The 26,541-nt window shown below is 39.9% G+C and overlaps 1 protein-coding gene across 2 annotated transcripts in view; it reads right to left on the reverse strand.

The window, feature by feature from the left end:
* Trim24 (tripartite motif containing 24) overlaps window positions 1-26,541 on the reverse strand; it is a 94,902-nt gene that overhangs the window by 30,887 nt on the left and 37,474 nt on the right. For both annotated transcript variants that reach the window (XM_051151716.1, XM_051151717.1), the window contains exons 2-5: window positions 19,732-19,850; window positions 14,369-14,516; window positions 8,894-9,026; window positions 5,997-6,113 (exon numbers count right to left, since the gene is read on the reverse strand). In XM_051151716.1, coding sequence (XP_051007673.1) covers window positions 5,997-6,113; window positions 8,894-9,026; window positions 14,369-14,516; window positions 19,732-19,850 — 517 coding nt within the window. The remainder of the gene's footprint in view (window positions 1-5,996; window positions 6,114-8,893; window positions 9,027-14,368; window positions 14,517-19,731; window positions 19,851-26,541) is intronic.

Below are 26,541 nucleotides of genomic sequence, written 5' to 3' on the forward strand. Positions count from 1 at the left end.
TCTTTTAATAACTCAGGTAGACCAAAATGTTTTTAGTCTTTAACAGTTCTATCTCCATGTCCTATTTCAATTGTCCTGAAGAGAAGACATTATAAACAATAATTCAGTTAAACAAAACTTGGAGAGTGAGTACATTTTAAGGAAATGTGTCATACAGAAAGAGCAATATGCTGACTTAAAAAGATACCAGGGAATAGACTACAACTAGAATTTATAGTTAAGAGGAAACAGAATTATGACCAGGAACAAGTTCTGCTGTGTAAGTGTGATGCTCTGATCTCAGGTGTCTGAACTGACCAAGTTTTCACCATACTGGAATTGAGAAGCAAAAGACAGTAATAGTTTACTCTTCTAAAAAGTTCAGACTTAAAGTACTTTCTGTATAAGCATGAGGGCCAGAGTTCAGATCCCCAGACGCCCACCTGTAATTTCTGCCTGGGAAAATGAAGACAGGAACCCCTCCCCTGCCAAGTGAATCAGCTAGCAATACTAGACCTATCAGCCAGCTCTGGCTTTAACTGAGAGACCGCCACCTCAATGACTAAAGTACAAGAGCAACAAAGGATGATTCCTGACATTAACTTCAGGCCTCCACACATGTTACATTTGTACATGCACATCAGCACACACCAGGAGACCATATACGTGCACACTCCCAACACACATGAAAACAGGGTGGGGGTGGGAGGTGTCGTCTTGAAATAAGCAGCTAAATAGATGAACAGGAGAAAAAGCATCAACAAGCTTTAACATTAATTAAAGTACGGTTAGAACAGATATACTAATGAGATTACTCAGAAAACGTTGGGGGCACAAAGATCCCTGCACCCACAGCTCACTAGGGAAACCAGAAATGTTAATCATGCATTGGGTAGCTCCTCAAGAAGGAAAGACCTGTTTCTCACCCAGAAGTCTAGAAGTGGAGATTGTTCATGACCTTTTGCTCTCTGTAGAGGTAGACTTCACCAAAGTCCCACAGGAATGTTATCCCAAGTTCTCCCTCCTTAGACCTTTAGCTTGCAGTTAACAGAATACATCCTTAGGAGAGCTGTCACTGTATTTTATGGCCTGATGACTTCTATGCTACCTTGGTCAGAGGCCACACCAGACTTGTAGCTATAGAACCCGTGTTCAAGGTCGCATGTACTTTGCAAAGGAGTCTCTATGTAGTTACACCTTAAGTTTTTATTGTGCACCTGGAATAGGAATGACTGTTGCCTAGAAACTTTTTCCCAAATTTGATTGTATTTAAATAAAGGCAATAAAGTGCCTGGCATCAGACTTTAGAATTTTAATCCAGTTTGATAAAGTCAAATTGAACCAAATTTTCATTCTCATTTATTCTAAGTTGGTTTCTCTGCCTGGTGTGACACCTGTAGGGACACCCTCAAGAAAGTACTAAATTACATAGAAATGAATTAAGCGGAGAGGCTCTAAGTCAGTGTTAGTCAGCTTACTAACAGGTTTCTCCTAGACAATACAGGAAAGTAAACAAAATTGTACTTGACTCGATTAGAATTGCAGTTTGCGGAAGTTGTGCTCTTATAAACATCACTCATTAGGGTGCTTGTTCGTTAAAAGTCCCATCCCCTTCTTAGAAGAGGCAAACTGTTATCAAACTGCCTTGAGGACACCACCTTGTAGACAGCTGGCTTTTTTAAGACACTAGAGCTAGGCTTCTCTCCTCTGTGAAATCATGCAACTGTATAGAAGATTACAAAGTTTTTGGTCAGGGTCAGACGCCTCAAGCACTACATAGGGGCCCAGTTGTATGCTTAGGACAGTTTCTCCTTTTCTGAGTGCCTAGTTGAATCCTTTGTTGGCTTGAACTACTTACTGTTTTATGAAACAACTTTTTTTTTTTTTTTAATTTAGAGAAAAATGGAGATAGATAAAATGGACAGAGCTAAAAAGTAGCATCCTGCATCAGCGCACTGGAACAGCTTCTAGGAGGAGACACACAGCTTACTTCCTGCCTGCTCCTCCCTCCCACGGCCATGTAACTACACACAGCTTACTTCCTGCCTGCTCCTCCCTCCCACAGCCACTCTAAAACTTAACATCAGAGTTGAAAAAAAAAATACTGTTATATATTCAAGATAATTGTTTGAAATCAATATTGCTTCAGAATTAAGGAAGTTAGATAGGTATACAATTGTTTAAAACACACTCAAATCTTCAAGTGCTACAACAGGATGAAGAAGGAAAATTATCACCATATTTAAATCAATACCAAAATTAGTACTGTAATCTTCATCTTTCTGCAATCAGGCTGCAAAGAAATATAAGTGGGTAAAGATGTATTTCGGTGACAACGCCCCATATGCAACAGATTTTAATCCCTAGAAAGAAGAAGGGAATGACAAAGGGAAAGGAAAGGGCAATTAGCACCAACCTAAAGATTCTTTTAACACCAAAGCCTCCCACACAGCAATTCTACTATTTTAAGGAAGAAAGAGGCCCAAATTTGTAAGCTCAGGCCTTGCAATGTTTAAGAAGGAACACCAGAAACTCAAGGCTACATAGCAAGTTCAAGACCAGTCTAAGCTACAGGTGAAATGTCTCAAAAAACAAACAAATGGAAACACACACATATGACTATTAAAAACGTAAAAACAGAGGCCAGAGGGCCGGCCACTCTCCACTATGATGATCAAGTGTGTGGTGGAAAGATGGGTGAGAAACAGAAGTGGAGTGGTCTGTGCACTGTGAAGAGAGCTGGAACCAGAGACTCAAGGTAGTGAGGAACAGCCTGCTGTGAGAAGCCTGTGCTGCTGCGACCTGAGGCCACTGTGATGACGGGCCTGTGCTGCTCCTGAGGGCCATGTCTGAGTCTGTGTTGATGTCTGTGGCCTGTGTTACAACCAAAGGCAGACAGATGTGGTCTGGGCTGCCCCCTGAGGCTATGTTGGTGTCCCAGGGCCAGGCTGGGCTGGCTCCACTCCTCGTCCCTTGTCAGGTGCTGCACAAGAGAGAGCTGGCTCCGGGTGGCATGGATGTGGGAAAGCTGCTGGGCTAACCAACTCCCCTGCCACCCAGGCCCAGATCCTGCAGAACCAAGGCTGCAGGACTTCCACGACTCAGGGCAGCAGGAGGCTATTCATGAGGACATCCCTGTGATGGCCCAGTGCTGCCAGTGCAGCAGAAGCCAGAGGCCTTGACCCAGACCAATAACTCACTGCAATGAACATTTGCAAGTACAAAAGGATATAACATGTCACACAATATACAGGAAAAAAAAGTTTTTTTAAATTTTTAACTTTTTATTTTCTTTTAGTAAGGAGGTTCCAAGGATGGAGGGAAGGTATGGAAGGACTGGAAAAAATGTGGGATTGGGGTACATTATGTGAAAAATCACAAAGAATCAATAACAAATTATAAAAAACAGCAAAAACAAATTTAGATAACTCATAGACTCTGCTTTGAAGATTCCCTCCTATCAAAAGCTATTATGACCCTGAGAGTAGAAAATGTCAAATAAAGCAAATAAAACAATTGTACCTCCCAAAAACAGCCACAGTGGAACACAATTCAGAGCCTAGAATCACTCTATACTTCCACAGACAGAAGTTTTCTACAGAAATGCCAAAGCAATTCAATGTAGATAGCCCAGTGTTTTCAGCAAATTATGTTGGAAGAAGTGGACACCTGTATGTTAAAAAATAAGAGTAACTTGACACACCATACATATGGTGGAAAAGTCCAGAGAGTAACTTTCACAGGACAATTTTAATTGAAAATTGTGCTACAGCTGCTTCTTTTGAGCATCATAGTCACTCAATTTTTCAGCTACTCAGAATCAAATATTAAAGCTCATTGCTCTGTTTATCAAAATATACTAATTAGAATATGGTGAAGAAAATTAAATTTGTTAACTTGAGTTTTTATATAAATTAGAAAGGGTAAAAGCAGCAAAAAGGCTGAAACAGCTGTTGCTCTTGCAGGGGACCTGGGTTCATTTCTCTGTACCCACATCAGACACCTTCCACAAAACGTCTCCGAGGATCCCATGCTGTCTTCTGGCCTCTGAACGCAAAGCGTGCAAACACAAACATACAGATAAACAAAAAATAAAAATGAAGCTGGGCGTGGTGGCACAGGCCTACAATCCCAGCACTTTGGGAGGCAGAGGCAGGAGGATCTCTGTGAGTTCAAGGCCAGCCTGGTCTACAACTCTAAACAGAGAAACTTTGTCTTGAAAAACCAAAAATAAACACACAAACAACTAAGGTGGTAATAAGAAAAATGAAAAGATACAAAACACAATGTAACAAGTAATATGATAATGACTTACATTATTACAGTGACAGTGAGTACACTAATACTGGGACATTGGAAAATGGTTAGGATACATTTAACTATTTCTTTTAGGGAAATAAGGTAACAAAATTATTCTAACAACAACAAAACCCCCACAAGGCAGAGGCATGTGGAGCTTTGTGGATTCAAGGCCAGTCTGATCTATGTAGTGGGTCCCAGAACTTTACAGTGAGATCTTGTCTATAAACAAGAAATCCCACAAAACTTTGCTTCAAAACAAAACAAAATAAAACAAGATCCCAAATGCTCCATCACTAGCTGTTTCATAAAACAGTTATAAGAACAGATTATGATGATTGGCTTTAAGCAAGATGAACCACACAGGCTGACACAAGTTTCTCGATGAATACTACTGAGATGCCCACAGCAGTCTCTCTTATTCAAGGCCTTTCTACTCAGCACTTCATCACCTGTAGACAGTACCAAGTCACACAAGACGACAAAAGAAAGAGGACATGGTATTGCTTGGTGTGCTAAGGTGGAATGTGACTGTCAGCAAGCGCTCCTTCATGGAGCAGAAACCGCTTCCCAAGTAGTACCTAGAAACAAAGAGTAGTGTTGTGTAACAGTTTTCTTGAGATTGAAACATTCTATTCTGCAAGGAAGCTCTGCAGGTAGGTAAACAACTCAAAATAGCCTCAGAAGTCCCTGAAATGGATTAGCTCGCTGGGTCCCTCCTTGCCAGCATAAGCAATAAAAGCCGAGAGTCCTCCTCAGACCAACTGGAGCTAAGCTGAACTGAGCGGCCAAGGAGACTCTTACAAGTTGACTTGCAAAGACTCTGAGATCAGACCAGCTGCTTGGAAGAAGCAGAAACAGGCCCAGCTGCCTGTAACAGGTTTAGACTAACTCAAGTACCTAGAAAGGACTCTTTCCAACCTGAGCTGCTTGCAGGCTGTGCAGTGTGAGCCGTCACCCACCCTAGGGTGGGCTTTGGTGAGTAAGTAATTTCTGCTCCAAAAATTAACTCCTCACTCATATTCTTGTAAATAACCCCAATAAAACTCACTGTTCGCCAAACTGGGCCTTGGTGGTGGTTCTACCTCCGAATCCGGCACCCTCAGTTTATGATCTTTCCTTTGTTATTGTGATATATTTATAATATCTATACAATATATGTATGCACATCATATGTGTATATATGACATATTATCATATATGTATATACAGATATATGCCTAATGTGTGTGTATGTTGCTTTCTCTATCTGGGATGCATAGACATGTGTTGTGTCTCCTTAGGAAAAGTTTTGTTGTACAAAGTTTAGTAATGCCAACTCTCTGTGCACTAAACTTCTATCCTGTGTGACTAAAGGATCCGGGCCAGGGAGGCATCTCAAATACTAACAAACCTAAAATCGGCAAGTAAGTACATATTAATTAAATAGTTACATTAAAATAGTTACATTATTGGCAAAGCTGTCTTTTTCTCAATCTTAAAACAAATTTAAATTAGAACATACCAGATGACCATAAGCTATTATTATACATTTTTATTTTACTGGTGAAGATACTGCTTTCCAACCCAAGTTTCTGAAAAAGCTTTACCAATAATGAACTGTTTATAATCCAAAAACTTATCTGATATTTCACAGTGAATTAAGGAAAAAAAATCTAGAAATGTAAACACTTACTACACGTAAATGATTTATTTATAGACTCATAAATGTAACTTACCTGTTTTGGATCTGATTTCCTGTATACTTTATATATTTTGTCTTTTCCATCAGTTTGGTGATTAAAGTATCTATGATTACTTTTTGATTCTGAAAAGCTTCTTCTATAAACTGATATCTAAAAAGAAATAATAAGCAAATTACTTTACACTAATATCTATGTAAAAAAGTTCAAAAGTTAAAAAACATAAAAACTAATAAGATAGAGAATATGGACTGGAGAGATGGCTCTGGTTATGAGATCTTCCCGGGCAGCTCAGAACTGCCTGTAAGTCCAGTCCCAGGGGATCTGGTACTTTTCTTCTGGTCTTTGCGAGGACCTGAATCCACATGTACATACATACACAGACACTCCCATGAATAAGTGAATCTAAAGAAAGAGAAATAATGTAAAATGTATTTTTAAAAAACTTGGAAAATACGGAATATGGCTGGCAAGATGGCCCCAATGGGTAAAGGTGCTTATTGCCTGGGATCTCTATGGGAGGGGAGAGTCCCTACAAGCTGTTCTCTGACCTCCACACACATAATATGGTATGCATGTATGCACATACATGCACACCCACAAAGTTTTAAAAGCAGGTTGTCCCATCTGCTCAAATTAGTTGTGTCAAAAATGAAGAGCAAACATTGAAATGATGCAAGGCAGAAACTTATTTTATGGCCAAGCCAAACTTGCAGTCTCCTCGAAAGTAGAAGAGAGAAGTGGCCCTGACCAAAAAAAGCAGGGGAGCCTTTTTATAGTCATGCTCTGACCTTCGAGTACAAAAGCAGAATTTCACAGCTAGTAATTTAGTTAGCTATTTTTATAATCGTGGGAAAAAGTATATGTTGCGGTGTATGGTCAGCCTGTTCTTGGAACATACCATGAAACAATGGAAACCATTTACAACGCATAAATCACAAGACTATAGAGAAAGAACAGGCCAAAACACAAAAACAAAAACCAAAAAATTCAAGTTGAACTTTTAGCTTGGGATATGATTAGAGAAAAAAACCATACGGGACAATATAGAAATAAATCAAATTCTAACACTATGTTTAACTTCCTAGGAAAATAAAGAAAAAGTAGAGTAAGCTGGCTCTTAACAAAATTATTACTCAAGAAAGAAGTCTTTAAATACTCTCTATTTCAAAAGTGTAGTAAACACTCAACATTTGTAGTTTTAGAGGCTTATATAACTCATCTGACAGATGAAGCAAAAAGCAGTCAAAAAGATTTATTAGTAAATTTGTTAACAGAATAACTATTTTGGGATTTTGTAGGCATGAAAGCTTGCTGAGAATAAATAAACACTTTCAAGATCATATCTAAACAGTAAGCAGCTTTATTGCATAGTAAGCCACAAAATTATTCTTTTGGAATGAATGGGGGAAGTCATTTGATATGAACTTCTTGACAAAGCCTTGCATGACCTGTAACATGACATAGCACTAAGTGTTGTTATTAACTTGGAAGACAAGATGACGGACTCTACCAAACTACAGAAGAGAAGCTTCTGAGGGTACACATCACAGAAAGAACTTCAGGGTTGTCAAGTAGGAGGAAACTTATCATTATCCCTAAGCCAGAAAACTCAAGCTCCACCCTGAGCCCTACATGGAAGAGGGAAAGAATGATTCCTGTAAGCTGCCGTCTAACCTCTACATGTGTGCCATTAACAGCTTCCCCTCCTCCACCCCTCAGCATAAATAATGACATATTTAAAGTGATGGGCACTCAGGAAGCGGAGGCAGGCGGTTTTTCTGCGAATCTAAAGTTATCCCAATCTATAGTCAATGCCACATGGTGAGAACCTTTCTCAAGTAAAGTAAGTAACATTTCTAAAGTACAAAAAGAATAATGGCAAACTTGTAACTCTTTATCCAAGAAACACATTTTTAATGTAAAGTAAAGGTGAAAAACTAGGGGTGGTGGTATATTCCTTTAAATCTAGCACTAGGGAAGCAGGCAAGTGTATCTCTGTAAGTTCAAAGTCAGCCTGGTTGGTCTACATAGTAAGTTACAGAATAGTCAAAGCTATATAATAAAGACCCTATCTCAAAAAAGGTGAAAAATATTTCAGACAACCTGGAGGGCTCTGTCTTTGATATAGCATCAGTAAAGTACCCTTAAAGTACTGTATTTTCCAGCATATAAGACAACCCCCAACTTTAACCTTTCCAGTTAAAATATAGAGTTTGCAGCCTGAGTCTGCTGCACCGGGTGTGCGTTGGAAGAGGAGTAGTCTTATACAGTGAATATATTCCAAACTCTATATTTTAAAAGGAAAAGTTAAAGCTGGGGGTCATCTTATATGCTGAAACTATAGTAAATGAAATACTGAAAGAAATAAAGAATAATTAAAATCATAGGTAGAAGCAAAGTTAAATGACTACTGACGTAGGCAATAAAATTAATGTCTTGGTGTATAGACCATATACAGTATAGTATACGACATATTTATTTTATTTTATTTTTAGTATAGGACTTATTAGGAGACAAAAACAGTGTTCTAATAAGGTTCATATCTAATCTAGGAAGAAGATAAGTACAAATTAACGCCAGATAAGGTTGTAACATCTAGAGTTGTCAGGGCCAGTGAGATGGTTCAGCAGATAAAAACACATGCTGTGCAAGCTACACAACCTGAGTTTGATCCATGGAACCCAGGTGAGAGAAGAGGACTGGCTTCCAGACATATACACATGGAGACACACGTGGACACACATGAACAATAAACTTAACGTTTAAAAAGCCAGCCACAACTGTTGGCACACAACTAAGGAGGATCTCTTATGAGACCAGCCTGGTTTATACAGTTCTATAACGGACAAGGCTACATAGTGGCTGGAGCAGCAGTAGTCTGCAAGGCACATAATAGGCGTGCTGCAGATCTGAAGAGAAGATGCTGGTACCTGTGCTCTTTATGTTCTAGCAGCTGGCAGTCCCGGCATGTCAGTTTATCACATGTTTCACAATAAAGTTTCAACTGTTCCTTTTTATGGAATGGGCAGAACACTGGTCGCTGACTGGTCACACCAACTGCCTCTGCAAATACAAAGCAAAAAGAAAATTGAATAGTAAATCATTGTGATTAGTCAATCATTATTGGTTATTTCTACTCAATTCCACTGATGAAAGAGCCTTTCATCTATTCACTGAATCACTACTGCGTTCCAGATTTTGAAATATTAAATATTCTCAAGGCTGGTGGATAAGTCATCTGTTCTAAGCCTGATGAACTAAATTCAATCCCGAGGACCCACATGGTGGAAGGAGAGAGAACGCCCACAAATGTCTCCCACAGGGTGCCCACACATATAAATAAATCAATCAAATAAACTGTAAAGAATAAAAAACCTCACAAAACACTTTTGAAGCATTTCTTAAGGAAAATGGATAAGATTTTTCACTTTAATTAAAGAGCAATTTAAATGGTTTGATATATAATGAAAAATTTTGACTTATATAATTAGAAGTCTTGATAGTCCTTATGAGTATAAACTAACTAAATGTTTTATATCCCAAATATGAGACAAGTGTATCAAAAAGTGTGGATTGGGCTTGGAAAGGTGGTTTAAGTTTAAGAGCACTTGCTCATCTTCCAGAAAACCTGGGTTCCACCCAGCACCCACATGCAGTACCACTCCAGTTCCACAGAGCTGCCCTCTTATTGGTCTCCACACATCAGGCAAAATATTCCCCATATACATAATAAAACAGTTTTTTTTTTTTAAAGAGTTGTGGACTGGCCTGGGCTGGTTCCATAAACTGACTTTCATTAATAGAGCCATAGTCGAGTATGCATATCTGCTGTATTCTTACATATTTTTCTTTATAAGATAGCTATACTTTAGTTTGTGGCTCCCCCAAACCCCCAGTACTGAGAAACCTATTACTTTATATAAGCTAATCAAGTATTTTACCACTGAGCTACACAAACATATGCCTATAAACAATATAAGATTCTTTTCTTCCTGTATCTTTGTCCTTTAAAAATTATAGCCATTCTGACTGCAATGAGATAAAATATAAATGTAGTTTCATTTACATTTTCCTAATGGCTTAGGCTACTGACCATTTTCTTACATATTTATTGTCCATTTGTGCTTCTTTGACTGACTAGATTATATGAGGAAGAATGTCAAAGGCCAGCTTTGACACCAGGGTAAACAGAGGCAGAACATAAGAGCTGGCAAAAGAAGCCAAAAAGCCAATAGCTCCTGGTATCTCTGGGGCCAGCACTGTTTGTAATGGGCAAAAAGCTCTAAATTGTCTTTGATTCTTTTAATGGCTGGAGCAGGTAGCTCCTAGCAATCGTCTCTGTTGATCATAATCACAAAGAGAAACTCAAAGGGAAAAAGAAAGCGAAGGAAGCCAAAGCTGATGGCTTCTGGTTTAGGCTGCTGATAAATAAAACATAGACACAGACACATAGACACACACACACACACACACACACACCCATAAAAATCATTACACAGAGGGAAATACACCAGGATTATTGTTAGTCATACCTAACTAAACATTTCTTATCTATCACTTCATTCCACAGGTTCATGGTGCGTTCAGAGCAACAGTTCTTCATGTCACAGGTTAACAAGGTTTAAGGTTAGCACAGTTTAAAGATTTACAACAAGATAACTGTTAACATGTCTTTCCATTAAGGCTCACACGTAACTAAAACATTCTTTTAGCTCCACAAGTTCAAAGTAATATTTTTTATCTGTCTTTCATTCCACAATCTCATTGTAAATTCAGAGCAATAGTTTTTTTTATGTCATAGGTTTTGACCAAGAAACAGGTCATTTATCTTATTTTTGTGACCTTGTATAGCTTAAATTAGTTATCATGGTGCATACTGAGACCCATGATCTCATTTCTGGACCTAACCTAGAATGAATGTTTTCCTAGGTGATAAATTTGCCTCAAACCTGTTCTTCTTTCTAGTGCAAGTTATGTGCTTGTGACACATGAAGGTTCACAGAACTCTCTTATTCGGCCTTTGCTATTCTGGGGGGTGGGGTGGGGATGGGACTTCAAGGTATTTGAAGCAAATGAGAAATTCTATAAAATCATTATCAGGAATTATAAAATCATCAATTCATCAAAACCAACATTATTTTATGAAAGGACATCTTCATATTGATAATGCAGGAAAGCTGTCTAACAGAGTGGGTAAATACCCAGGAAACAATAGGCAGTGAAGGTCTCTCCATGCCATGCCAGGTATATGACGGATACAGCAATGACAAACATGAAAGGGCATATCAGCAGCAAGAAGCAAATCTGGAAACAAACTCCCTGGGGTCCATGCCTCTTCAGGGTATACCCGTTGTTAGCTGCGCAAATAATGGGCTGCCTTCAGGAAGCTCACTTACTCCCACAACCTTTTCTCATGACCTCTGTCAGAAAAGTATTTTCAAGTCTAATTATTTTAGTTCATATATTCTTTAAACTTTTTATATGTGCTTGTGTGTGTTTGGGTATACATACATATAGTGCATGTGTGTATGTGTGAACAGGAGTGTACAGAGACAAGAGAAAAACCTGAGGGCTCAATCCTCAGGAGCCACCTGACTTTTTGGGATGGAGTTTCCCACTAGGACCTAGAGCTACCTAATAAGCTAGGCTGTCTGGCCCATAAGCCTCCGGAGTCAGCATGTGCCCGTGTCCCCCACCCTCTGATGCTCCATCATTCAGATTACAAGAGTCCTCATGATAGGCTTTTAAAATGTGGATATTAATGCTAAACTCAAGTCCTCATGCTTATAAAAGAAGTACTTTACTGAGCTACCTCCTCAGTGTGCACTCGCTCTCCTCCCTCTCTCCCTCCCTCCCTCTCTTTCTCTCTCTCTCTGTGGTTGGTGTGTGTGTGTGTGTGTGTGTGCGCGCGCGCGCGTGTGTGTGTGTGTATACACATATCTTCAGGCACTGTATGGGTGTGGACCAAACAGGCACTTACACATTCACAATAAACAAATCCGTTTGTTGTGGGGCAGTGGTGGCACACACCTTTAATTCCACCCAGTACTTGGAGGAGAGGGCAGGTCAATCTCTGAGTTCGAGGCCACCTAGTCTATAGAGTGAGTTCCAAGACCCTGGGCTCAATCCTCAGCACCCTGTAAGTAGGGCACGCTGGCCCAGGCCTGTGGCCCCAACACCTGAGAAGTGAAGGCAGGAGGACAGAAGCTCCAGATGACCCTTCGCTACAATCAATTCTTGGGTTCATAACAATCACACTGTACAGCAACTTATATTTAACAGTACATCACAGCCATTCACAGAGCTACCAAAGCAGAAAGCAAGTAAAGCAAAAGCCCCAAACTCTGCAAGTGCAGAATATCTTAAAATCAATGAAACAGTGATAAACTACAATTCAAACTTTAAACACTTATCCTAAAACACACATCAAGTATATAGCTCTCTCTCAAGTATACAGTTTTCTCTCAATTGTGCAGCTCTGGCTGCCATACAACTTGCTCTGTGGGCCAGGCTGGCCTCAAACTCCCAGAGCTCCACTGCATCTGCCTTCTGAGTGCTGGGATTAAAGGTGTGCATCATTACACCCCTCTAGTAACAGAAATTTAAAATAAAATTAAGGAAATTGAAAAGAAGCACATGCTTGATGAACTAAGAGGTGATAAGTCACTGGATAACTATCAAGGAGCTATTTCTACAGATAAGAATAGAACCAAACTTACCATGCAAGCAAAAAAGAAAATGGTAAAAATGTTTTTAAAATCCACAATGAAAAAAGGACAAAAAGTAGGAAAACAAATCTTAAGCACAATGAACTTCAAAAAAATTTTATATTAATTAAAATATTATATTTTTATAATCTAACTTTATACTATAAAATAATAATTATATTAACTGAAATTAATATAAAATTATTTTATATTAATTAAAACAATTTATTCAGATTACAACTCAATTGTTATCCCATCACTTTTATCCCCCCGTTCCTCCCTCCCTCCTGCTTTCATCCTATTCTCCTCCCCTAGGTCTGTGACTGAGGGGGACCTCCTCCCCTACTATATAGTCATAGGCTATCAAGTCTCATCTTGGTAACCTGCTTATTCTTTCTTTGAGTGCCACCAGGCCTCCCCACCAAAAGGAGGCGGTCAAATATGGAGCACCGGAGTTCATGTCAGAGTCAGTCCCTGTTCTCCACATAACTGTGGAGACTGACCTGTCCATTGGCTAGATCAGAGTAGGAGTTTGATGTCTACTGCTTGTATTGTCCTTGGTTGGTGGAATAGTTTGAGCAGACGTCCCTGGGCCCTGATCCATCCGTCACAATGTTCTTCTTGTAGGTTTCTAGGACCCTCTGGATCTTTGTATTTCCCCATTCTCCTATATTTCTCTTACCTAGAGTCCCAGTAGGATGTCTTCACATCTATCCCAATATCCTGTTAAGTGAAGACTTTCATGGGACATGCTTTTTGGGCTAGTGTCCAATTATATGTGAGTATATACCATTTGAGTCTTTCTGCTTCTGGGTTAACTCACTCATTATGATCATTTCTAGCTCAGTCCATTTATCCACAAATTTTGGGAATTCCTTGTTTTTAATAGCTGAGTAGTATTTCATAGTGTATATGTACCACAGTTTCTTTATCCATTCTTCTACTGAGGGACACTTAGGCTGTTTCCAGGTTCTGGCTATTATGAATGAGGCTGCTATGAACAATAAGCTCTTGAAACGTCATGTTAAGTGGGCTGGCTCACTGGCTAAGAGTGCTTCTTGTGATGGACCAGCCTGACTCCATCTTAAGGGTGGAAGCCATTTTGTTGTAAGGTAAGAACAAGTTCTTTTCTGTTGGCTGCAAAATTAAGCTTGGCTGTGCTTTAACCTGCTTCTGGAATTTGATAGGCTCTTCATCCTACAGAGTTTGACTCACACCTTAAATATACACTGATAAGTTAAGATGTTCTGTCAAGTACTTTTGAGATGTTCAGCCAACTTCCTAACATAACCAAATTTCCTCTAGAAATCCCCCAACCTTGAAAACACCCTAGTCTTGCAGTTTTGTGGGCTACATAAACCCCATCTCTCCTGTGTTCAAACTCCACTTTAGGGAGACAGCCCTGTATGACAGAAAATTAAGCTTGTATAATGTGACCAGAGAATTTGGGTAATGGTCTTTACTCTTGTTCAGTGGGATTAACAAATGCAAAGTTTTGTTTTATTTTCCATTTGATCATACCAAATTGAATTTACAGAAGTTAAGTACAATTTAACTTAGAATGTTGACTTCCTTGTATCAAGAAATATATTTTAAAGTACATGTAATGCTTATAGCTGTATCAGAAAAAGTTAGTATAGGAAATGTAAAAATACAGTTGAAGAGAGAGAGAGAAATGCAAAAAACTTGATTCGTTACCTGGAGACACGTCTTCTTTTTGCCTGACTGTGTGGTCTTTTGTGAACTTTACCCTCTGGTGAGCTCTAATACACGTCTTGCAGAGCCACTCGACACACTCCACACAAAACCCGTTAGCTTCTGCATTGTCTTCACAGCTTGTACATACCTAACGATAAAAGAATCTGGTTACATAAATTGTTTAAAAAAATTAAAAAGAATGTGAAATAGCAACCAAATAGACTTATCAGTTTTCTTATATTATTCTAAGTTTAAACTAATAGTATGCATTAAACTATATGCATATACAATGAAGATGTTATTTATAAGAACTGAATTTTTAGACAAGGTCTCACTATGTAGCCCTGGCTAACTTGGGGACTTACTATGTATGCCAAGCTGGCCTTCAACTCATAAGGTACCTGACTGCCTGCCTCTAGGATAAAAGTTTTGCAACATCAGACCACACAAAGATTATTTAAACACACTTTCTCCTTAGGTTAATACACTAGACTTTGCAGGTACTAGCAAGTGATACATGTGAGATTCACTTCAAGTGGTTAGAGACACAGGTCAGTGTTAAGAGCATACCCTGTTCTTACAGGTGATCTTGTTTGGTTCCTAGCACCTAGCACCCACAAGATCATTTAAAGCCATCTGTAACTTAAGTTTCAAGAGATCTGATATCCTCTTCTGGCTTCTATGGGCACCGTGCATATACATGGTCCAAATATCTACATACAGACAAACACTCAAACATACAAAATAAAAATAAGTAGTAAGACAAAAATAAATTAAAACTTTGGCTTAGCAGTAAAGGGCACTTGCTGCTCTTGTAGAAACACTGGGTTCAATTCCTGACACCCAAATGGTAGCTCACATCCATTTGTAACCCGTTACAATGAATCCAATGCTCTCTTCTGGCCTCTGAAGACATGCTTGTGGTATATATGCATACATACGCGTTGGCAAAACACTCTCACAAATAAAAATAAGTATTAAAAATCTTAAAATACATCTATCTTCATAGTTCAATCAACTAGTCATTCCAAACACTAGACTTGGTACTGAACATACAATGCTAATGAAAAGCACACGCAGGCTCTGTCCTTACGGCGCTTACAATCCTCTTAGATGGAAGAACAAGTGCAAATTCAAGTTATCCTACTAATTAGCTAAATGGTTGTGCTGGATTTCTTTTTCTTTTCTTTTCCTGTCAACTTGATAGACACCTGGTCACATCTGGGAGGACAGATTATTTTAAGTCATTTTATTTTTGTGTATATGGTTATTTTGTCTGCATGTATGTCATACATGTAGTACATGTGTGCAGTGCCTGTGGACTGCAGAAGAAGATGTTTGATCTTCTGGAACTAAAATTACAAACAGTTGTGAGCCACCATGTGGATGCTGGAAACTGGACTCAAGTCTTCTGGAAGAATAGTCAGTGCACATAACCATCTCTCTAGCCTGGGAAGACATCTTAACTGACAAAATGCCACCATAAGATTTGGCTATAAAAGGGCTGGAGAGAGAGAGTTCAGTGGTTGGGAGTGCTGCCTGCTCTTCCAGAAAACCTGGGTTCAGTTCCTGGCACCCACATGACAATTTAGGGCTGTCGATAGGTTTTGTGGGTCCAGGGCTCTCTTCTGCGCTGAGTGGGCACTGCATGCAGGTACATTTTTATACATTTCCTTCATTGGCTCTTCTTAATAAAACTGATCATTGCAATAATGTATCTTTTCCCATTTAATCTTAAGGAGAACTCAGTAAAATATGTATTGTTACCTTCATTTTAATGGTGAGTTCTTCTCAAGACCACTGTTGTACTTAGGGTTTCTATGGCATTATACATGCAGGTGAGATGCCCAAACATATAAAATAAAACACTAAAAAAAAGGAAGAAAGAAAGAAAGAAAGAAAAAAGGAATGGCCTGTAGACAAGTGTGTGGGGTGTTCAGGACTAAGGTGGGTGGACCTACCCCGCTATGTGCAGTGACATCTCCGGTAGGTGGCTTTGGGTTCTATAAGCAGGCTGAGTGAACCACAGGGAGCAAGCCAATAAGCAGCGTTCTTCCATGGCCTCTGCTTCAGGTTCCAACTTTGAGTTTCTATGACTTCCTTTGATAATGAACTAAGATGTAGAATTTCAAGCTGAAACACACCCCTTCCTCCCCTAGTTGGTCATGGTGTTTTACGAAAGCAATAGAAACCCTAACTACAACAGGATACAGAACTCATCATTAAAATGAGGGTAATGGTACATATTTTACAGAGTTCTTAGGATTAATAGGAAAGACATATTATTGCAATGATCACCTCTATTAACAAGAGGCTATAAATAAAATGTATAAAAAGTTGTCAGCACTTATGATGGAGACACAGAAGAAAGCTTTTCCTAAAACGAGACTTCATCAACAAGCTATGAAAGCTGCTAGATGAAAAGCCTTCATCATCTAGTCAGAGAACAGAACAACAAAAAATGCAAGAGCATGGCTGGTTTAGAGCTGAAAAAGCAAGTAGCACTTTAGTGTAGCAGTCAAGGGAAAGATTGGCAACAGGAGGAGTTGGTGGCAAGGCAGGCAGAGGTCACATCAAGCAAAGTCAAATGACAATGCTGGTCTTCGTAAGGAAGGCAGGGGAAGACTTATATTTTTTAAAATAACTATTACTGCGATGCAAAGAGCAGATTAGAAAAGTGCAAAGCATTGCCACATAAGGTGATTTGTATAAGGCTGAGAAGTGAAGATGAGAACAGAATGAAGATTTAGGAAGTAAAGCAAGCTTGGAGAGTGCACTGTGCATGGGATGTGAGGCGGGGGTGGGGTGGGGTGGGGGGTGGGGTGGGAGAATGTCCAGTACATGTACCCAACTGCTGTAACGGTGCAGATAACGGCAATACTCTCAGTATCTCTGTAGTTGGAAACAAAAATTCACATAGTTCAGATGTTGCTGGATTTCCAAAAATCTGTTATTTTCAGAAACCAAAACTCTGCCTTTTCTTGGGGCTTATCCTCTTCACCCTTTCTCACACTGTGGATAAGTGCTTGCTAGTGCTGGTAATCACTTGTATCTGCCAGGCCTGTTTTCTCAATGCTACTCTGGATCCCATCTGCCACTTCTCTTCTGACTCTGTAGGTTTTTGCTAGATCTAGGGATATCCTTAAGTTCTACTGTCATGTCTATAAGGATGCCACTGAACTTTCTAATCTTTCACTGTATGCTACAAAAAGGAAAGAGGAATTCTAATATTCACTGCTCTAAATCTCTGGTAAATGAAACAAAACAGGAAATGCAAAATAGGAGCAAGATGTGGCAATACCCATCATCCTGGGAGGGAAACAAGAAGACTGTGAGTTCAAGGCCACCCTAGGCTGCATGACAAGAGCCTACTGAAAAAACAAAACACAAAACCCAAAGCAGCAAGGTAGGAAATAAGTGCCACTGACAAGTCTAGAACAACCAACTCATACCAAGGTCTCCAAAAGCAGTTTCTGTATTTTTACCACTAGAACAGGCCAATGAGCCCAGGGTCTCACCTGAAGTAAACCCATGGCCAACTCCATTATTTAAAGCTGGTTTCACAAGGAGAGTATCTCCTTCAGCAAGCCCAATTTGGCCTTTGGGAGCAATGTAGATACTGCTAAAACAACAGGGTTTTAATTGGTATCAAAGTTTGTTTTATAAGGAAAATCTCTGTAGTTACACCTCAGGACCACTTGTGGTGGTCCCATCTTTAACCCCAACACTCAGGAGGCAGAGGCAGGATATCTGAGTTCAAGGCTGGCCTGGTCTATACAGTGAGTTCCAGGACAGCCAAGGGTACACAGAGAAACCCTGTCTTGAAAAACCAAACCAACCAACCAAACAAACAAAAACAGCACAGAAACTAGTCATACATAAAAAAGAATTAGTATTTTTTTTTTCTAACTAGATTTAGTTATTTCCTAGATTTACTGTTACAAAGGAAAGGAACTATCTAGAAGACATTAGTGAACTGAAACTCTTATGTACACAAATTTACTATACTTGGCACACACAAAAGAATTCACCTTAGGGGCTGGAGAAATGGCACAGAGATTAAGAGCACTGGCTGCTCTTCCAAAGGTCCTGAGTTCAATTCCCAGCAACCACATGTTGGCTCATAACCATCTGTATTGAGGTTTGGTGCCCTCTTCTGGTGTGCAAGTGTACATGTAGGCAGAACACTGTATACATAATAAATACATCTTAAAAAAAAAAAAAAAAAAAGAATTCACCTTAGGAGGGCCATCCCATGACAGAATACCACAGATTCCCCCTGGGGATAAAGTATCTACTTTAGGCTCAAAGGAATAAAAAAGAAAAGATATTGTTGTATGTCTAAATTCAGCAACTTGGACAATGCTACTAAACAAAGCTTTAAGAGCAACACCAAGAACACAAGACTTTTTTAAACATATAAACCCTGGGTGTGAGAGATAGCTCAGCATATAAAGCTGTTTCTTTTCTGATAGTTCAAGCCTAATGACCTAAGACTGAGTCCTAGAATACATAAAAATGGAAGGAGAAAACCAACTTCACCAAGCTATCCTGATTTTATTATTATAGCCATCAAGTGTGCAGATACCTGCACACACTAAAGATAACCTTTAAAGTGTAGAAACCTTATCAAAACCATAATGTATTTCATTTGAACAATCACACAGTCTGCAAAAGGAGGCTGGGTCTGGAGCGATGGCTCACTGGTTTACAACACACTTGGGGAGAGCCTGGATTAGGTTCCCAGCACCCTCAGGTGGTTCCCTACTGTCTTTAATTCCAGTTCCAGGGGCTATGAGGCCCTCTTCCGGCCTCCATGGGCACTGCACACATGTAAGTATGTTTACCAGAATGCAGACACATAAAGATACACATCAATACACATAAAGATAAACCTTTTTTAAAAGGAGACTAGCTCAGTGTGGTGGTCCATGCCCTTAATCTCAGCACTTGGGAAGCAGAGGCAGGTGGATCTCTGTGATTCTTAAGGCCACAAAACGAGTCCAGGACAGCCAAGGCTCTGTTACACAGGGGAACCCTGTCTCCCAAAACCAAGGCATGGTGGGGAGGGTGGAGACAAAGGAGACTAAAGTAACAATTTCAATACTCAGTAACTCAGTGCAAAGACATTAAGAATACCAATTATAACATTATGCTTCTCTGTAGCATGCAGAAATAAATAATAAAACCAGAGGCTTCTCCACTGCCGCTGTTTTATTCCTAAGCTCAACTATTCACTATTGTTCATAGGCTTAAAAATGATATAGCTTTGTATATTAATGCTCTAAAGTTTGGTTTTTTACATAAACTTCTTCAGCATTTAAGGTGCTTCCCTGCAGGCAGGAAGGCTTGCAGTCACTTACCTGATTAGACTTTTCTACTGTACTACTGGGAACCTCAGTGGTGTCCTTCACAAAAAAGTTGTCTATGATGTGTCTCTCAGCACATTCTTGACTGCAAACTGGACACCGAATGACTCCAACTGGGAAAGACAAAATTGAATTTGAAGTTTAGTACACTGAAACCACCAGATCTCCTTTACACTGTACCTGGATGGCATTTTTGCTCCTAATATTTTAAAGCTCATATCTGCTTTCTAAATTCATAAGAAATTTATGTATACTATAAATGTATATATAGCACATAAAATTCATACATATATGTATTTTATATATACTAGCTACAATAATTGCTGCATAAGCCCTTTTAATTTAATTGGCATGCCCAATTTTTTCTATTTTTAATAATCAGCAACTTCTCTATCAAACATAAGTAGTTTGTGTTCTTTGTGTATTTGAGATTAGGTCTTGATGGGTCACCAGGCAACCAACATCGTGTTTTCTCCAGACCTACAGACTTAGAACTTCTGGAAGAATTGCAACCATCTCTGCTGAAAACCTCCTCAAGCTATTAGGAAGCATTATTTTGGGTTTTCCTAGAACAGATGCACACTGTTTCTCTGAGGAAAAGTCCTCTGCCATTGATACATACGATCTAATAGAGACATCATGGGAACTGCAGCAAGGTTTCCAGAAGATACTCATGATCTGAATGTGATGCCCATAAACGCTTAGTCTGTAGCACTAATTTTGGAGGTTTTGTCAGTTGCAGGAGATAAGTGCTAGTTAAAGGAATAGGCCAGTGGATACAGGTCTTGACAATCATATCTGGTCCCCAGTCCCTCTACAACTTCTGTCCACGTGAGGGAACAGTCTTCTCTAAATGCTTGCTGTGTCATCATGGGCTCAGAATCAACAGAGCAAAGGACAAAAAACCAATTGGAAACATGAGCCTAAATAAATGCTTCTTCCCCTTCAACTGTTTTCTAGCTGGTATTTTGTCACAGTTATGAGCAAAGTAACTAATACAAATATATGTATATATTTAAAGTGAAACGCATAAGAATAAGCACAAAGAAATCCAAAGGCCAATTTTATCTGTGTTCTTCTTCATCATCATCATCATCATCATCATCAGGCTAGAGAGATGGTTCAACTGTTAATATCTCTAACTACTCTTACAGGGGACCTAAGTTCTATTCCTAGCACCCACATGGCAAGTCACAACCATGTGTAATCTCAGTTCCAGGGGATATAATGCCCTGTCTTGGGCTCAGTGGGTACTGCACCTAAGTGGTGTACAGATACACATGCAAGCAATACACACACACACACACACACACACACACACACACACACACACAGAAAGAAAAACACAAATTAAAAACAATCTTTTAAAAAAATCCATCTGAGATGTCACATGTGTGAGAATCTAAATCTGATCTTCAACACTGAAGCAAATATATATATACACACACATAAATAAATAAATAAACACACACACACACACATAACCAACCACTTGGACTGACTATGTTCCTCCATGAGAGTCACAGATTGATCACCCTTTTCGAGTTACCGGTCGGGGGTCCCAGAGCCTCTGCAAACAATGCATGTCACTGGTATTGCCCTGGGCTACCTTGCAGAGACTGAAGGCCAGTCCCTACTGCTGAAGACACCACGCACTTTAGATACCAGACCTGGAAGAACTGAGCTGGGACCTGACCTGAAAGCGCTCCCTGAGAGCTAGCTAGCTTTCATTGCACTGGTAGACACCATGGTAGCCAGCATAGCATGAGAACCGTAAGGGTACAACAGTGTGGCATTCATCTGGACAGCCTCTATGGAAACACATGTTTTTGCCACATGCAACTTGTCCTTGTGGTTGTATACAGCTTGAACTCATGAGAACTTTACTCATGACCTTTCTTACCCCTCAGCGTATATAAACTGCCTGATGTTCTGAATAAAGTGGGTCAGTGCATGATGACATGCACTGATGTCGTCTTCCTACACACCTGATCCTTCAATCTTGCTCTGTTTTTTCTCCCTTTCCCTGTCATTAATCATCTTCCTATTTTATCTACTCATGCTGTTTACTTAGTGCCTGGCTATCCCAAGCAGAATATAAACTCCATAAAGACAGAGATATTTAGTCTCTTTAGTTTACTGACAGTCTACAGCACCCTATAAATGGGCCTGGCACATAGTGGTCAATAAACATTTGCTGAATAAACATATAAGTCTCCCTGTGAAAAGCACATACCTGTAATCCACAATTAAAAAATCTGGGAATAACTCATACTTTACCATCTAGAGACATGCTCTAAGAATGCCAGTAGCATTTTACATAAAAAGCCTTCCTTTTTAAAAACCTAAATGTCTATAGAGTAGCAATATGCTCCTGTATGCCACATTCAAATGGTAGCTAAACATCAGCAAATGAATAAAAATTATAAAACAAAGAAGTAATCAGAATGAAAAAAATCAAGTAAGCATATAGAACTAATAAAACTAGAAGAAAACCCTAAAGATAACGATTAACAAAAAATTATAATGGAGGCTATGTCTAGAAAGAAGGAAGAAAAAAGGCCCTTCAAAGATAGTAAGTTGAATTCTTTCCTGAAGAAATAAATTGCTTCTAAGTAGCAATCAGGAGGCCTTATCGAAGTCAAAGACTTGCCAGCTTCTGTGTGAGCCTCTCACCTGGTCTGGAAGAGTCCAAGAGCCTTTATCCTTCACCATATTAGATTTAGTGTATTCAGTGTCGCTACGACATACTCTAAGTGATTTGAACCCTGCCTGGTAGATGATAAGGTTTACACAGAGAGATACTACGGTTAGGGGCACACCTCAGTGACGGAACATGCCAAAAGGTCCCAGGTTCAATACACAGCACAAAAGAAAACAAACAAAAAACAATAACAAAAGTAAATCCAGCATTGGCTTTAAAGCAATATAGTCCATACAGACCTACATTAACCCTCTTTATTATTTATAACTCCTAATAATCTTTTAAAATATGTTTTTTGTAAAAGCAGTTATACTAGAGTTCCTGTCCTGAGTTCCTTCAGTGAATAGTGCTGTTGAAGTAAGACGGGCAGGTGGATTTTGATGAATTCATGACAATTCTTGGGCCCAAGCTGGTATCATCAGAAGGTTGAGATGGTTTTCTTAGAAATACGATAGACAGCATCTTCTGGCAAGCTGATGTAAAGAAGTAACTGTAAGAACACAGACTAGAAGAGTGGCTGAGGGGGGCTGGCTGCACAGGCCGGGTCGGGAGGGCGGAGCCGCTCAAACGACTGCGAGCCCTGAATTGGTATATGGGGCTGCTTGGCACAGTGGCAGCCGAGGTACAAGCCGGTGTGTTTAAAAGATTCCAAGATGGCGGCGATGAAGACAGGCAGTGTCTGAGCTGCGGAGAGGAGACTGCAGATAATACCGGGAGCCACAGACCACGGGAACTGGAGATCACTGGGTGCGAGAGATCCTGGCAGTGAAGCATCAGCGCTCCTGGCCTAGGGAAATCTCGGGGAAATGGGTGGATATATCCTCAGATACCGCTCCCCCTTTCCCCGTTCCAGTCCACAGAAAGCCCAGGCGCCACATAGGGGCCCAGACGGCTGTGGTCACGTTGTCCAGCCACAGCAGTGCTGTATGAACGGGCGGGCAGGAGCCTAGCTGTTGGCCCCAGAGGACTGCCCTGGCACAATAGGTCACAACAGACCCAGCCTAGCCTGGCTCCACAGCCTAGCAGGGACTCACACACTCTTGGGAGAGGCTGGGTAGGGCGGAGTGGAAAGGGCAGAAATCTAGCCAACCAAAAACAATCTGAAGGCAGCTGATCTTTCCCTGGAAGGTGGAACCTTGGCCCCACTAGTTGGAACTTGGCAGAAACCTAAACAACTAATAGAAGCTAGCTGGGGTTCAGGCACTCTAGGGTGATCTGAGCCTAGGGCCCAAAGCCCCAGGGCCCGAGGCCAGGGTATTCAAGGCACAGCCAAAGACAGGATAACAAGCTCTATATACACTACCTCAAACCCATACTGGGGCAGCAGAGCACCAGCACCAACCTCGGCTGACCCAATGGGGAGTCCAGGATATGGAGCAAAGTTTCCAGGAGCTGAAACCAGGTCACCTGCTTGTCCCAGGGAAGAGTTCCCTGATCACCACAAGCAAAGGCCCTCGACATATAAAAATCACTCACCAACAAACTGATCTCAACGACCAATGAAGGACACCAGAAGCTACCTCCCAACATCAGAAACAACAAGATGGCTAAAGGACAGTATAAAGACATAAACAGCAAAATTCAAAACAATATGGCATCTCCAGATCCCAGCTATCCCAAAGAAAGCAACCCGGAGAACTCAAACACAATTGAAATACAAGAAAATCACCTCAAATCCTTAGTAATGAAGATGACAATGGAAGAAATGAATAAAATCCATAAACAAATGCAGGAAGACACAGCCAAACAGGTAGGAGGCATAAAAGAAGCCTATAGAGAGGCACTGGAAGAAATTCAGGAAAATACAATCAATCAGATGAAGGAAATCAATAAAACAGTACAAGATCTGAAGATGAAAATGGAAACGATGATAAAGGCACAGACAGAAGAAAAACGGGAATGAGAGAACTTAAAGAAAGCAAGCAATACAGAGATGAGATTCTCTAACAGAATCCAAGAAATGGAGGAACGAATCGTGGAACTAGATGTGTTTAGTGAAGCAATCGTGAATAAGACATAGAGGATGTGTGCAGTGAAGCAATCATAGGTAGAACAAGGAATGTCATTAGTATTTGGCACAGGAAGTTACAAAATTTTCCAAGGCGAATGATGTAATTCCAAGAGCGGGTTAAAAATTCTTATGGTCAGTAACATCTACCCTATATTACTGTGATCTTCAAAGTGTGATTTTAAACTATTTTAAGTCTTTGTAAGATTCCCTTAACCATATACCAAAGCCTACTTTCGATTGCACACACATAGCCATATGAAATTTTATTGTTGGGAAAACGTTCATAACTCTATTTTGTAAATAATTCATAAAGTAACGCACTGATTCTCAAGGAAATAAGATCATGGCTAATGGCTCCATCTCAAAGGATGGTCTCTTAATCAATTTCTCAGCATAGGCTATCAGGAACAACTTGTGAATAGGAAGAGGAACAGAATTAATGAATTGCCATGAGAATTACAGCTCAATACTTTTTCTCCGGCCAAGAGTTCCACAACCGGTTCCAGGAGACCCCTTTCTTTTGAAGTTAATGCCTCAGTCTGTAGAACTTGTCACACAGAATCTACTGAAGGTAGTGTGGCAGAAAGATCAATTCTCAACTTCATATGGAAACAAACAAACAAACCCAGAACAGCTAAAACAATCCTGTACAATAAAAGATCCTCTGGAGGAATCTCCATACTGGATCTCTAGCTGTACTATAGAGCAACAGTAATTAAAACAGCATGGTACTGGCACAGCAATAGGCTACTTGATCAATGGAATCAAATTGAAGACCCAGTAATGACGCCACACACATATGGTCACTTGATTTTTGACAAAGAAGCCAAATCTATTCAATGGAAAAAGGATAGCATCTTCAACAAATGGTGCTGGTCTAACTGGATATCTGTCTACATGTAGAAAAATGCAATTAGACCCATATTTATCACCATGCACAAAGTCAAGTCCAAGTGGATTAAAGACCTCAACATAAAACCAGAAACACTAAATCTGTTAGAAGAAAAAGTAGGGAAGACCTGGTACTCATTGGCATAGGAGACAACTTCCTGAACAGAACTCCAACAGCCCAGGCCTTAAGGTCAACAATTAATAAATGGGACCTCATGAGGCTGAGAAGCTTCTGTAAGGCAGGAGACACTGTCAACAAAGCAACACTTTATAGACTGGGAAAAGATCTTCACCAACCCTACATCTGACAAAGGTCTAATATCCAAAATATATAAAGAGCTTAAGAAACTAAACACCACCAAATCTAATAACCCAATTAAGAAATGGGGCTCAGAACTAAACAGAGAATTCTCAACAGAGGAATATTGAATGGCTGAGAAACACTTAAAGAAATGCTCAACATCTTTAGTCATCAGAGAAATGCAAATCAAAACAACTCTGAGATTCCATCTTACACCCATCAGATTGGCTAAGATCAAAAATTCAAGTGACAACACATGCTAGTGAGCGTGTAGAGAAAGGGGAACACTCCTTCATTGCTGGTGGGAATGCAAATTGTACAACCACTTTGGAAATCAATCTGGCGCTTTCTCAGACCACTCCTTTGAATATACCCAGAAGATGCTCCACCACACAACAAGGACATATGCTCAACCATATTCATAGCAGCCTTATTTGTAATGGCCAGAACCCAGAAATAACCCGGAAATGTCCCTCAGTTGAAGAATGGATAAAGAAACGTGGTACATTTACAATATAGAATACTACTCAGCTATTAAAAACAAGGAAATCCTGAAATTTGTGGGCAAATGGAACTAGAAATGATCATACTGAGTGAGTTAACTCAGGATCAGAAAGGCTCACATGGTATATACTCACTTATAATTAGACACTAGCTCATATCCCCTGAAAGTCTTCACTTACCAGGAGATTGGGATAGAAGCGGGGACCTCCTATTGGGACTCTAGGTGAGAGAAGTATCAGAGAATGGGGGAATAGAAAGACCCAGAGGGTCCTAGAAACCTACAAGAAACCTACAAGAAGAACATCATGACGGGCAGAGCTGGACCCGGGGTTGGGGGGGTGGTGTCTTCTCAAACTACTGCACCAACCAAAGACAATACATGCAGTAAATATT

This window comes from Acomys russatus, chromosome 10 (assembly GCF_903995435.1).
Source record: "Acomys russatus chromosome 10, mAcoRus1.1, whole genome shotgun sequence".
In the NCBI taxonomy this organism is placed as follows: Eukaryota; Metazoa; Chordata; class Mammalia; order Rodentia; family Muridae; genus Acomys; species Acomys russatus.